The 11,179-nt window shown below is 48.4% G+C and overlaps 1 gene segment (V, D, J or C); it reads left to right on the forward strand.

Annotated features, from left to right (window-relative positions):
• Positions 1–2,386: 2,386 nt before the first annotated feature.
• LOC150063700 (T cell receptor beta constant 1-like) lies at positions 2,387–8,490 on the forward strand. The segment is given in 6 exon segments: positions 2,387–2,445; positions 3,570–3,661; positions 6,900–7,286; positions 7,748–7,765; positions 7,902–8,008; positions 8,273–8,490. Coding segments are annotated over 6 exon segments (684 nt in total).
• Positions 8,491–11,179: the final 2,689 nt, after the last annotated feature.

The raw sequence follows: 11,179 nt of genomic DNA on the forward strand, positions 1-11,179 counted from the left end.
TCTGAGTTTTATGTCCAGACGTCTCTGCCCCCTTGTCTCTGAACTCCCTAAGACTGTTTCCTCCAAGTCACAGAGAAATAAGAGATGTTTGAGGAAAATGTCCCAACTCAAGTAAAAAAGAAATAAGTGGTAGACAGGAGAGACTCACTTAGTATGGAACGCACTGACGGGAGATGAAGAGGCTCTTTCCAGCACAGAAGGATGGTAATGCTGAGTACTGCAATTTTTTGTTTTGCCCTGGATGAAGGTGTTCTGAGGAACAAAACCCAAGTGTGTCTTCCTTCCGTGGTCATATCCCCGTAGGCAATAAGAAATTGATCCCTATATGTCACCACCTTCCTTTCTGCCACCTCACTGAATACTTCCAGTCTTTGTTCACCATGTAGGTTTTGCAGCTTAAAATAAGAATATGCCCTGATTGGTGGGTGGGGGGAGGGTAATGGGTACCAAGACATGTGAAAGGGTATCAATGTATGTGAATTAATGCACCTTCTATCTGGCAAATATCATGTAACCCTTTTATTAATTATAATAAAAATATCTTTAAAAAAAAGAATATGCCCTGATTTGGAAACTTATTTCCAATGGATGATGTATCTTCCCATTTAAGTTGATAAATCTTTCTCCATGAGTTAGAGAGGAGTGAAGATGTCCCTCAACAGCTCTTGGAAGAACAGACAGTAAATTTTCCTAATACTGAGAATCATCCCTACTTCAACTTCTAGAAATCCTTCAAAAGCTCTCTGGTGTGTCATTGTCACCATAGTGACAGAGTCCCCATCCATAAGGTGACAGGAAGACCTGGTAATGAACTCTATCTCATTTTCCCACACTCAGCCTCCTGTTGTCATTCCTGAAGCCTGAGCTTCTTTTGTGAGCAGGCCCTTCTGCCTGATCACATGGCCGCCTCCCCTCCCCCTTCCCTTAGTGACTTGATGCGGCCCTAGAGGTTTGTTCTCAGTGTCTTTCCCTCCAAAATGTCTTCTCTAGTTGGGTGCTGATGGTTCACAGCTAGAGGCTGTGATCAGAGGATAGTGGTTCAAAGCCACACTAGGCAAGAAAGGTCTGTGAGACTCTATCTCCCACTAACCATGGGAAATCCAGAAGTGGAGCTGTGGCTCAAAGTGGTAGAGTGGTAGCCTTGAGCAAAAGTCACGGACAGTATCCAGCCCTGAGTTCAAGTCACATGACCACCACCACCAACAACAAAGCGTTCCCTGGCCCTTATCTCCCTCCCCCACCCCCATGCCTCCCTTCTCCTCTCCTGAGCCTGGATTAAACACATTCTGTACTTTGCCACCCTAGTGCTATGGGAAGACTTCCTCCATGAAACTTATCATACTTGGTAGAAACAATATCTTCTCTAATACCTCCATTCGACAATATGTCCTTGAAAACAAGGACACATTTCATGATAGCAGCTCTGAAGTATGGAACGATATGCTTGATCCAGAGTACATATAGGGTAAATTGTTTAAGAAATCAGCCAAGAACTAGTATATTTGAAGGGACCATATTCAGAAGCAGTGATAGCCATAAAGCCTTCCTGAAATAGCTATGTATTCTCCACTTACAGCATTGTCTGTTGTAACATGTACATGTTTTCAAAAGTGTGTCTAGGAAGACATACATATATAGATACATATGCACTCATATAAATATATTATATATGTGTGTTCACACACACACATTCACATATCCACTAACTGAACATATAGCACACTGGTATGTATTGCTGTCAATTTATCAATCTCCAAGGAGGGGGGAGAATACACACACACACACACACACACACACACACACACATATATACATATATATATACATACACACATACATACAGATATCTGAATCACAGTTCACATTACTCATAAAAGGGGTAAATCATGAACAGAATGCACTGAAATACAAGACAAGTTTGAACTACCAATATGAGCTGTTCACTAAACTACCATCCACCATTAGTGCTCAGTATCTGGCTGAGATAATCAAGGGAGAGTCTAAGGAGGTGGCGAACTCTTTAGAGGAAGAATTGACCTCGGCTGTCCTTTCTAGAGGATGGTCGTGCCAGCCAGAGGCACAAACAAAAACCCAAACATGGCCAGCTTCTTCTAGAGGCATTCATTTAGCTTGAAGTAAATCTCTCAGATAGGAGTAATCACAATCAAGGTTGGAAATTCAGGTCTATAACATGTCACTCTGAAAACCGAGCCATCTGTTTACCACCACTCCAGGGCATGACATGCAGCAGGTATTCACCAAATATGTGTAGGATAAATGAATGCAGGATGGTGCCCAGGAAAACAAAGGAGAATGATGATCATTTCTGTGTGTTTGTCCTTGTGTCATAAGTTGCCATCCCTATTTTCTGAGTTCCCCTGTCCACATGGCCTTTGCACCCCTAGCTCCTCCCACCTACCTAGCTATAAATGCCAGTCTGAGCAGGTGGGCTTAGTGAACCCCAGTGGGGGGCCCCAAGACACAGATGGTCTCCTGGGGTGGTGCCTGTCCCAGAATGTGGCGGCTCCCGCCTCCCTCACCACCACCACTTGCCTTGCCCTATGGCTTTCCCCAAACCCCTCCCCATGTGACATTTACCCCTGCTACTCTTTCCCTAGCCCCACTCAGTCAGTCTAACCTCTACCATCTGTGCTTCCGGCCACTGCACAGGGATTGGGGGAGGGAGGTGAGCAGGAAGAGAAAACATTTTTTGTATCATAATGTAACATTGTGGGGACTGGGGGGGGGCACAATGTTTCAAGTAAAGGAGGTGCTTTTACAAAAAGGTCTGCCCTGGAAGAGATCCTCTTCCAGAGGGGGAATGCATTACAGGATGGGGAAATGTGTGGAGATGATCCCTAACAAGGCTTTACAGGGGCCTGCACCCAGACCACTTGCACAACTATCTCTCTGCCCAAACAACCTTCCCAGGAACACGAAGACCAAGGCAGCAAAGTAGAATCTCCATTCCACCCTTCTCATCAAGCCAGCCTTTGACAAAGCACTAGTGCACACCTCACCTGTTAAGAACTCAATGAAAACCAAACCCTTTACGGTGAAGACAGAACCCACTTTTCAGATGAATAAACTGAAGTCAGAAAAGTTGCAAGGTTAAAGGAGGTAGGTGACATAAGTAGTAAACCGTGGGACTGGCTTGTCACCTTTCCCAAGGCCGGGCTACCATCAACAGCCCCATCCCATTTCAAGCTCAGTGTGCCACCCTGATGTCAGGGTGACTGTCCTCTACAAATCTGTCTTCATGCACTGTCCACACGGCTGTGCTCCCTCTCGTTCTAGAGGTGAGAAGAGAAAAGCCAGGAAGGACAGGGTGGGTGGCCCTTGTTTTGTGCTAGGGCAGGTGAGGATGGACTTGGAATTCTTGTCAGCCCGTTCCCTCTGTGTTCCTATGCTGAGCAAGTCTTCGGCCCAGGGACCCACCTCACAGTGCTAGGTAAGAGGGCAATAGGGTGCCTGTGCAGGGCTGGGGGTTCATTCTCCGCCTGGATGATCCCCTGAGCCAGAGCTCTAGGGAAGGGTGGGGTCCTGGACGGCCGCCCCCCCCCCCCCAGCCTCCAACACAGGGGTTTACGCCTGGATTCCCAGGGCTGTGTGAACACCGGACAGCAGTTCTTTGGGGTCGGCTCCAAGCTGGCCGTGCTGGGTAAGGAGGCGTGGGCTCGGGTGGACAGTGTGCAGATGTCCCAGGACCCTGACCGTGCCTGGCAGGCGGTTAGGTGGCTGGGCCGGCGGACCCGGTCCGGTCTGGGTGGTGGGAGAGCAAGCCACGGTGGGGGCGCCGTGGGGCTCGACTGGCGGGTCTGGGGCTGTGGCCGGGGCAGCTCTGGTTTTTGTCCTGGGCCTGGAGGCTGTGAACACAGAGACTCAGTATTTTGGCGCAGGAACGCGGCTGCGGGTGCTAGGTAAGCCGGGCGCCCTGGGACCCGGGGGCGAGGCCTGGGCGCACGGGACGCGGGCGTGGAGATGGCCGGGCTTGTTTTTGTACCGCGCCCACGGGCTGTGAGCCAAAACACTCAGTACTTCGGCGCTGGTACTCGGCTCTCCGTGTTGGGTGAGAGGGGCGAAGGCGGGAGGGGGGCTTGGTGCGGGGATCGGGGCTCGGAGCCCGGAGACCCGGTACCTCGGGGCTTGTGCGCGGCTCCCGGGGCCGGGGGAGCTGAGGTCTCTCGTGGGACGGCGGCAAGTGGGGGGCGCGGGGAGCCGGGCCCGGGTTTTTGTGGGGAGCCCCGGGGCCGCCGCTCTGACTTTCGGGGCCGGCAGCCGGTGGACCGTGCTGGGTGAGTGAAGGCGCCGCCGGGCTGCGCGCGGGAGTGGGGCGCGCGGGGGTCGGGCTCGCCGCTCCGGTTAGCGTGCGGGGCTGTGTCTGCGTGCTCCTATGAGCAGCACTTCGGTCCCGGCACCAGGCTCACGGTCCTAGGTAAGATTCCGACCCCGGCCAGCCTCGGGGTCCCGGGCGGAGGAGCACGGGGTGCGGGATGGAGCGAAGCTGGGAGGGGGGGCGTGAAGAACTGGCGATGGGAGGTGGGGGTTTGGGGGCGATGCATCTCCCCTTCTTTCTGCTTCCTGAGGGACTGGGTGGGGTCTGAGAGAGGGTGACTTGGTCCGGAACCCTGCAGGAGACAAGAGGGGATTCCATCTTTCCCTGGCCGGCCCAGGGGACGAGGTTTACAGGACCTAAGGCCACAGGCATGGGTGGGAGCAGGGACCTCCCATTCTGAGAGAGGCAAGAGGGGCGCAGGGCTGGGGACAGCAGTTCTGAGCCCAAGAGGAGGCCGTGCAAGGCCAGCTGAGGGGAGCAAAACTCACTGGGACCAGGGTCAGTTAACAAGAAGACCAAAACTACCGGACAGCAATAGAAAATCTAGATACACGTGGGGGAAAGTTAAAAAAAAAATTAAAATTAGCCCAGCATTGTTGACTTCCTCCGGATTTAAAATTCGATTTCAACTCTCTCTATACTTTCTTCCTGAATCTGAGATCCTTGGAACAGCAGACTTGCTTGTCCATGACTGAAAGGCACAGCTCCAACCTCAGAGGATAAACTTCAGACACCGGGGTGCACTCACCCCTAGATGTATCCCTGTCCTAGCTAGCTTAAAATGACCATCACTCGTACTAAGTACTCAGGGTGAGACAATGCGGATCATCCAGAGAGGGTATTCATCACAAACTCCTGATAAAATGCAGGTGCCCTGCTGCGTTGGTGAGGAAAATCCCTTACACTCTCAAGACCAGAAAAGAACTTCAGCATCACCAAAGATGGCAGCAATTCAGTCTTGATGTCATCATTCACCTGTAGTATTTGATAATCGCCCAAACAATAGACACTCCTTGTGGTTGGATTGTTATTAAATTTGACCCAGTCAGACAGCCATACTTTACTGCGGCCAGCTAAGATGGAGTGGTTTAAAAGTTTAGCGCCAGCTTGGGTTGTTCTGGTGCTGGATTTGGGGGATTAGGTGACCTTAGGTATGTTGATGTGTGAACCTCAGTTTCAATGGAACATAGAATTGGAGAGGAAGGCCATAGTAAGAGTTGAGAGTTGGGTTTCTGAGAGAAACTTCACAATGTTCCCTGAGGCCAGTTCCAGTCATAAGTGGGGCTCATACCTACCAAGAGAAGCAGCATGCTCGCACCCCACTCATAGTCACCGCTGCCACCACCACACAAACACTCACCCTGCAGGGAATGACACCTCAGAAGCATAGCTGACTCCAGCCTGGCCTTGGGGTTGTGTGGACAGTGCTTCAGGTTTTAAATGAGGTTCCATTTGCACTTGTTGTGCCTGTGGCATAGGCAAATTTGGTAGGGAAAAGAACATGTGGTTCAACATGTTTAATTATTTTATGATAGGTACTGAGGGTTTGCTAAAAGAAGAGAGAGTACTGCACTGAACAAACGCCTCTGGAAGGTTAGGTAAATCCCACAACTAGGATGAGAGAGAGAGAGAGAGAGAGAGAGAGAGAGAGAGAGAGAGAGAGAGAGAGAGAGAGAGAGAGGGGGATGCCACCAGGCAGTAAGGACGTACATAGAAATGAAGTTATTATGAGCCTACACTTAGCCCATAAAGACATCAACATATAATTGATTAGCAAGTAGGACTTGGAAAAAGGGAGAATAAACAAGATAGAGGCAGATCAGATATGAAATTTGTGGCAGTCATGAGTGTTAAGGAACACGAGGTCTGCTAAGCCCATGGCCCCCAAAGGTGAGTATACAACTGCATTCCTGTAACATAGGCCCTGGAATTAAATCACACCCTACAACAGAAAGGATCAAAATATGCTTTCTCCATAGACCAAGAGACTGTGATATTCAAAAGATATCTCTTCATTGGAACAGAACTGCTTAGAAGCAAAACAAAAAAAAAAGTAAACAGGCTAGAAATAGAAACTCAGGGGACACTGAAGGCAGGGAAAGGACAGGATAGAGCAGTTGGCATGCAGGCATTAAATAAACTACCCCAATGCCACATTGCTGAGCAAAGTCAATGCAAATTTGAGATCCTGTTGTTCTAATTCCTATAAACAGCTTTGCTTAAATAACTATTACAAAAACAATGGGGAGATATAGACAGGTAAGCCTTGATGAAGGAAAATCCAAATGTCATTAAAAGGATGTTGCCCAGAATGTTAGACAGTGCCGTTCCTAAAGCAGCCTTAGGGGAAATGGAGGAAGAGCGACCATTACCCATCCATAGACTGAACACCATCAGGTGTGAAAGAGGGAAACTTTCAAATAGGAATGGACAGTGAACTCAAAGCATGATTTTATTATGACTCCCTTGGGAGGAATTTTTCTCTGTCACAAATACAAATAGTCCATGTCATGCCAAGACATCCCTCAGCTCTGCCCTGCTCTCAACCCTCTTCACTTTGCAGAGGACCTGAGCAAGGTGACCCCACCCACGGTCAATGTGTTCGAGCCAGCAGAAGCAGAGATCTACCAGAAACAGAAGGCCACCCTGGTATGCCTGGCCACAGGCTTCTACCCCGACCTCGTGGAGCTGACCTGGTGGGTGAACGGGAAGGAGGTGCACAGCGGGGTCAGCACAGACCCTCAGCCCTACAAGGAGAACCCCAACATCAGCGACTCCACCTACTGCCTGAGCAGCCGCCTGAGGGTCTCTGCTGCCTTCTGGCACAATCCTCGCAACCACTTCCGCTGCCAAGTCCAGTTCTTTGGGCTGGAGGAGGAAGATGAGTGGAGCCAGGAGACGGCCAAACCCATCACCCAGAACATCAGTGCTGAGATGCAGGGCAGGGCAGGTGAGTGGGGTCTGGGCCACCAGTTAGGACACATCAGAGGGAAGCAGGAAGATTCAGGTGGAGGTCAAGAGTACGTGGAGGAAAGAGAGAGGGTTGATGGGAAGAGAAGGACAAGCCTCAGTGTCAGCCAAGCATGGTGTGGATTTCCTGGCTTCCAAGCTGACCAAGCCAGCTCAGACCCACTCAGTCCCCAGATGCTCAGCATCCCATCTGTGCTAAAGGAGCCATGAGCATCTGTACAGCGCAGCCTCAGTGTCTCCCAGCACCACGGATGGTTCTAGTTCCGTTAGTTCGTAGTGACAATGACTGTGCTGGACCAGCCTAAGGAAGGAAGTGACGGGGCTTTTCACTGTCTGCCATACATGACCTATGAATCTGACTTTGAAGTGTTATGATCTAGGGTTCAGTGTCCCTAAGAAATGACATTCTCTCACCCACTCTCTCTCCATCTTTTCTTACAGACTGTGGCTTCACTTCAGGTGAGTGAGCCTCTCCCATTCTCTCCAACTTCTATGGCTTTGACTCTTAAAAACATTTCTCAGAGGTTCTGCAGACCCAAAGGAGAGGGGAACTGCCTCTCTTGGGTACCTACCTACTCTCTCTTCCTGCCAACAGCAACCTATCAGCAAGGGATCCTGTCAGCCACCATCCTCTATGAGATCCTATTGGGAAAGGCCACTCTGTATGCCGTGCTGGTCAGCACACTTGTCCTGATGGCCATGGTAAGGAGGGGGACAGGGTGGGGCTGGGCAATCAGGAGGGTGTGGCACACTGTAGGATGTAAGGGATCTCACAATGTGTGCCAGCCATGCATCCTGCCATCTCACTGAGCCTGGAAAGGACCACAGACCTAGAAAAGAAGGCAGAGGTCATTGTGGAATATAGCACTGGTGGATAAGAACAACCAATGCATCCCCCTCAAAACCAGACCCCATCAGCATCACCTCCATGCCCTCTGGGCTGTAACCATGTCTGCTGTCACTCAGGTCAAGAAGAAGAATTCCTGAGGCTGTGTCGCTCATCCTGAGGTATTCTGCAACCACATTATGGATTCTCCTGTATCTGCTCTCTAATCTGTGTCCTTAAGAAATTATTCTTTCTCCCCTTTCTAAATGGATATGCATCCTTCCCTGTTGCCTCCCATACACTGAGCTCCCAGCTGTGAATCTGCCACCGAATAAACTAATAAAAATATTCAGCTGAACCTGGTTGTGTCTTGGCAAGTGTGTTTGGGGTCTTGCCCTTCACTGACTTCCCTTCTGGTCTGAGAAAGCACCGTCTCCTCTGCCGTACAGTGACTCACCACCTCTCCTCCGACCAACATAGCTTTCTCCTATGCCACCTGATGAAGGTCCCTGGTTTCCAGGATAGAGATAGGTTGAAGAGCTATGGCTGGGCTCTGGAAAACAAGCAGGTCAGTGATACCAAGGGAGGAGCACAGTGAACCATAATGCTTTCTAATGTAAGACAAAAGATTAGACTAGAATGGCCTAAGGTAGGTTACAATAGGCCATGTTTGCAATAGTCCTTGGATTGTGGTGGATTACATGGTTGGTGCTCTTCTCAGTTCCAGAGTCAAGGGTTAACTGCTATAAATTCGGATTTTTATCTGTGTCTGTTCTTAACACATACTTGCTTCAGGATTTGAGCTTAAGATTTATGCTGCTTTGTATGTCTGGTGACTGGTGTCTAGATAAGGCAGTGAGTAGAGAAAACTGATTGGTGAGTACGTAAGAGCTGCCTCTCAGGAACAGGGCACATTGTTCCAGGCCCTTGGTGAGGGGATGGTGGGTCTGAACCCTGGCATATGCATTGTCCCATTTGATTCCTTCAGCAACCATAGAAGCAAGTATTGGTCACTCTTTTTGACAGTGGTAGAAAGTGTGTAGGCCAAATGGCCGTTAAGTAATGAAATGGCTCTTTCTTCTAACAATGAAGGTAAGGATGGTTGTCCCAAGCAGTGACCGTCCTTGCTCATGGAGTCACAGTGACCCTACTGACTGCTTCTGACCTCTAGGAAAGATCATACAGAAACACAACGAGGTACCCTAACTCTTCAGTGTTTTTGTTAAGGATGCCTAAAGCATGTGACAAATGGCCACAACAAAGTACCACTGGTTGGTGTAGAACAATAGAAATGGATTCTCTTGCAGGTTACTTCTCCTTTGTATGGTTCTCAACCCTCCTTGCCTGTGTCAGTATCTCCCCTGCCTCCGCCTTGTCTGTGACTTTGCATGTAAATCCCCACACTTGGACACAAGTTGGAGAAGGGGACGTTATTGATTCCACAATGCCACGTGTCCAGGAAATGGAGTTGAGAGGTGGCTTCCTATTTCAGGAATGACTCTTAAAGCAGAGTTGGCCTATGATGCTTAAGGCATGTTGGCAACCCCACCAATATAAACTGTATCTACAGTCTCAACCTGTGCTGGTTATTTTGTTGATAGTTGCTTTGTCCGTTGTTATGTGTTGGTTTGTTTCCATGACGGCTAAAATGCAAGACAACGAAGGTGATAGGCTGTAGGCATATAACTAGTTCCTCTAAAGAGTAGGGATGGGGAGGGGAGAGAGGGGAAGGGGAGAGAGATGAGTACATGAAATGATGAGCACCTGCTTCAGAGAAGATGAGGAGGAGTGTGGGATACAGGGAAGAGACTGGAAGTGTGCTGTTGAAAGGTAAGAGCGTGTGTGAAAATACACCTGAGGGTCTGAGTAGCTGTGAGGTTAGGCCAAGGGAACAAGAGAGCTTGTCACAAAGGAGAACTGGGACTGTCGTTTTAGGGGTTATCATTTAGCAGATGCAGAAATCAAAGACATCCACTAGCAGGTAGGAGGCAGTAGGAGAAGTTTGGCTGCTACCTAGAGTTTGCCATCATGTCAAGATGAAGAACAAAGGACTCTTCTCCAGAGAGTAAAATGCCAGGTACAGTTCACTGTCTAGGGTAAAAACTAGACTTAACAGATATGAAGAGAGAAACAACAAACACGAAAACACCTAAAACCATCCCATACCCTAGGTGACACGGGAAAGATTTTCCTTCCAAGTCTTTTTATTGTCGGGGTGATCTATAGAGGGGTTACAGTTACATTCATCAGGTAGTGGGTACATTATTTCTTCAACATAGATGTTTTTCTCCCACTTTCCCTCCCCCACCCCTTCCCACTCATCTTGATTTTCCTGATTTCAAATAAACAAACTAACATATATACCAGGTACCAAAGTCAGATACGGTAACAACATGAGATAAACCAGAAGGGAGAAAAAGAGAAAAGAAATAAGCTAAAACAATATGAAACTATAAAAGGCTGGAAATCACAAACGTGATTCTTAGGCAAAAGTAGTGCTGGAAGTACAACAAATCCCAAACTTTAACTCAGCCACCGAGCTATAATAATGACAATAGCACAAAAAACTGGCACAAAAAACATGTCTGTGGACCAATGGAATAGAATAGAAGATCCAGAAGTAAACTTATAACAAGTTTAGCCATCTCATCATCAATAAGGGAACTAAAAACAAAGGCTGGAAGAAAACAACCTCTTCAACAAATGAAGCTGGAAAAACTGGGTATTCACATGGGGAAAACTGAAACTGAACTCTTACCTATCACCTTATTCCAGCATCAATTCAAAATAGATCAAAGTATACCTCAGACAATAGCATAATATACAGAATATAGAGAACTTAAAATATTATACCCTCGGAAGTGGCACTTGGTTTCAGGAGTAGGGCAATAGCCTTGAGCTAAAGAGCTCAAGGACACTGCCCAGGACAGAGTTCAAGCCCCATGACCAATCAAAAAAAAAAATTAAACCCTCAAAACACCAGAAAGCCAATAATAAATGGGCTAATGAGCTAACAATCCATTGTGAAAGCTGCTTTCTGCTCCCCT

Source organism: Megascapheus bottae, chromosome 5 (assembly GCF_031878675.1).
Source record: "Megascapheus bottae isolate mThoBot1 chromosome 5, mThoBot2.hap1, whole genome shotgun sequence".
Classification (NCBI taxonomy): domain Eukaryota; kingdom Metazoa; phylum Chordata; class Mammalia; order Rodentia; family Geomyidae; genus Megascapheus; species Megascapheus bottae.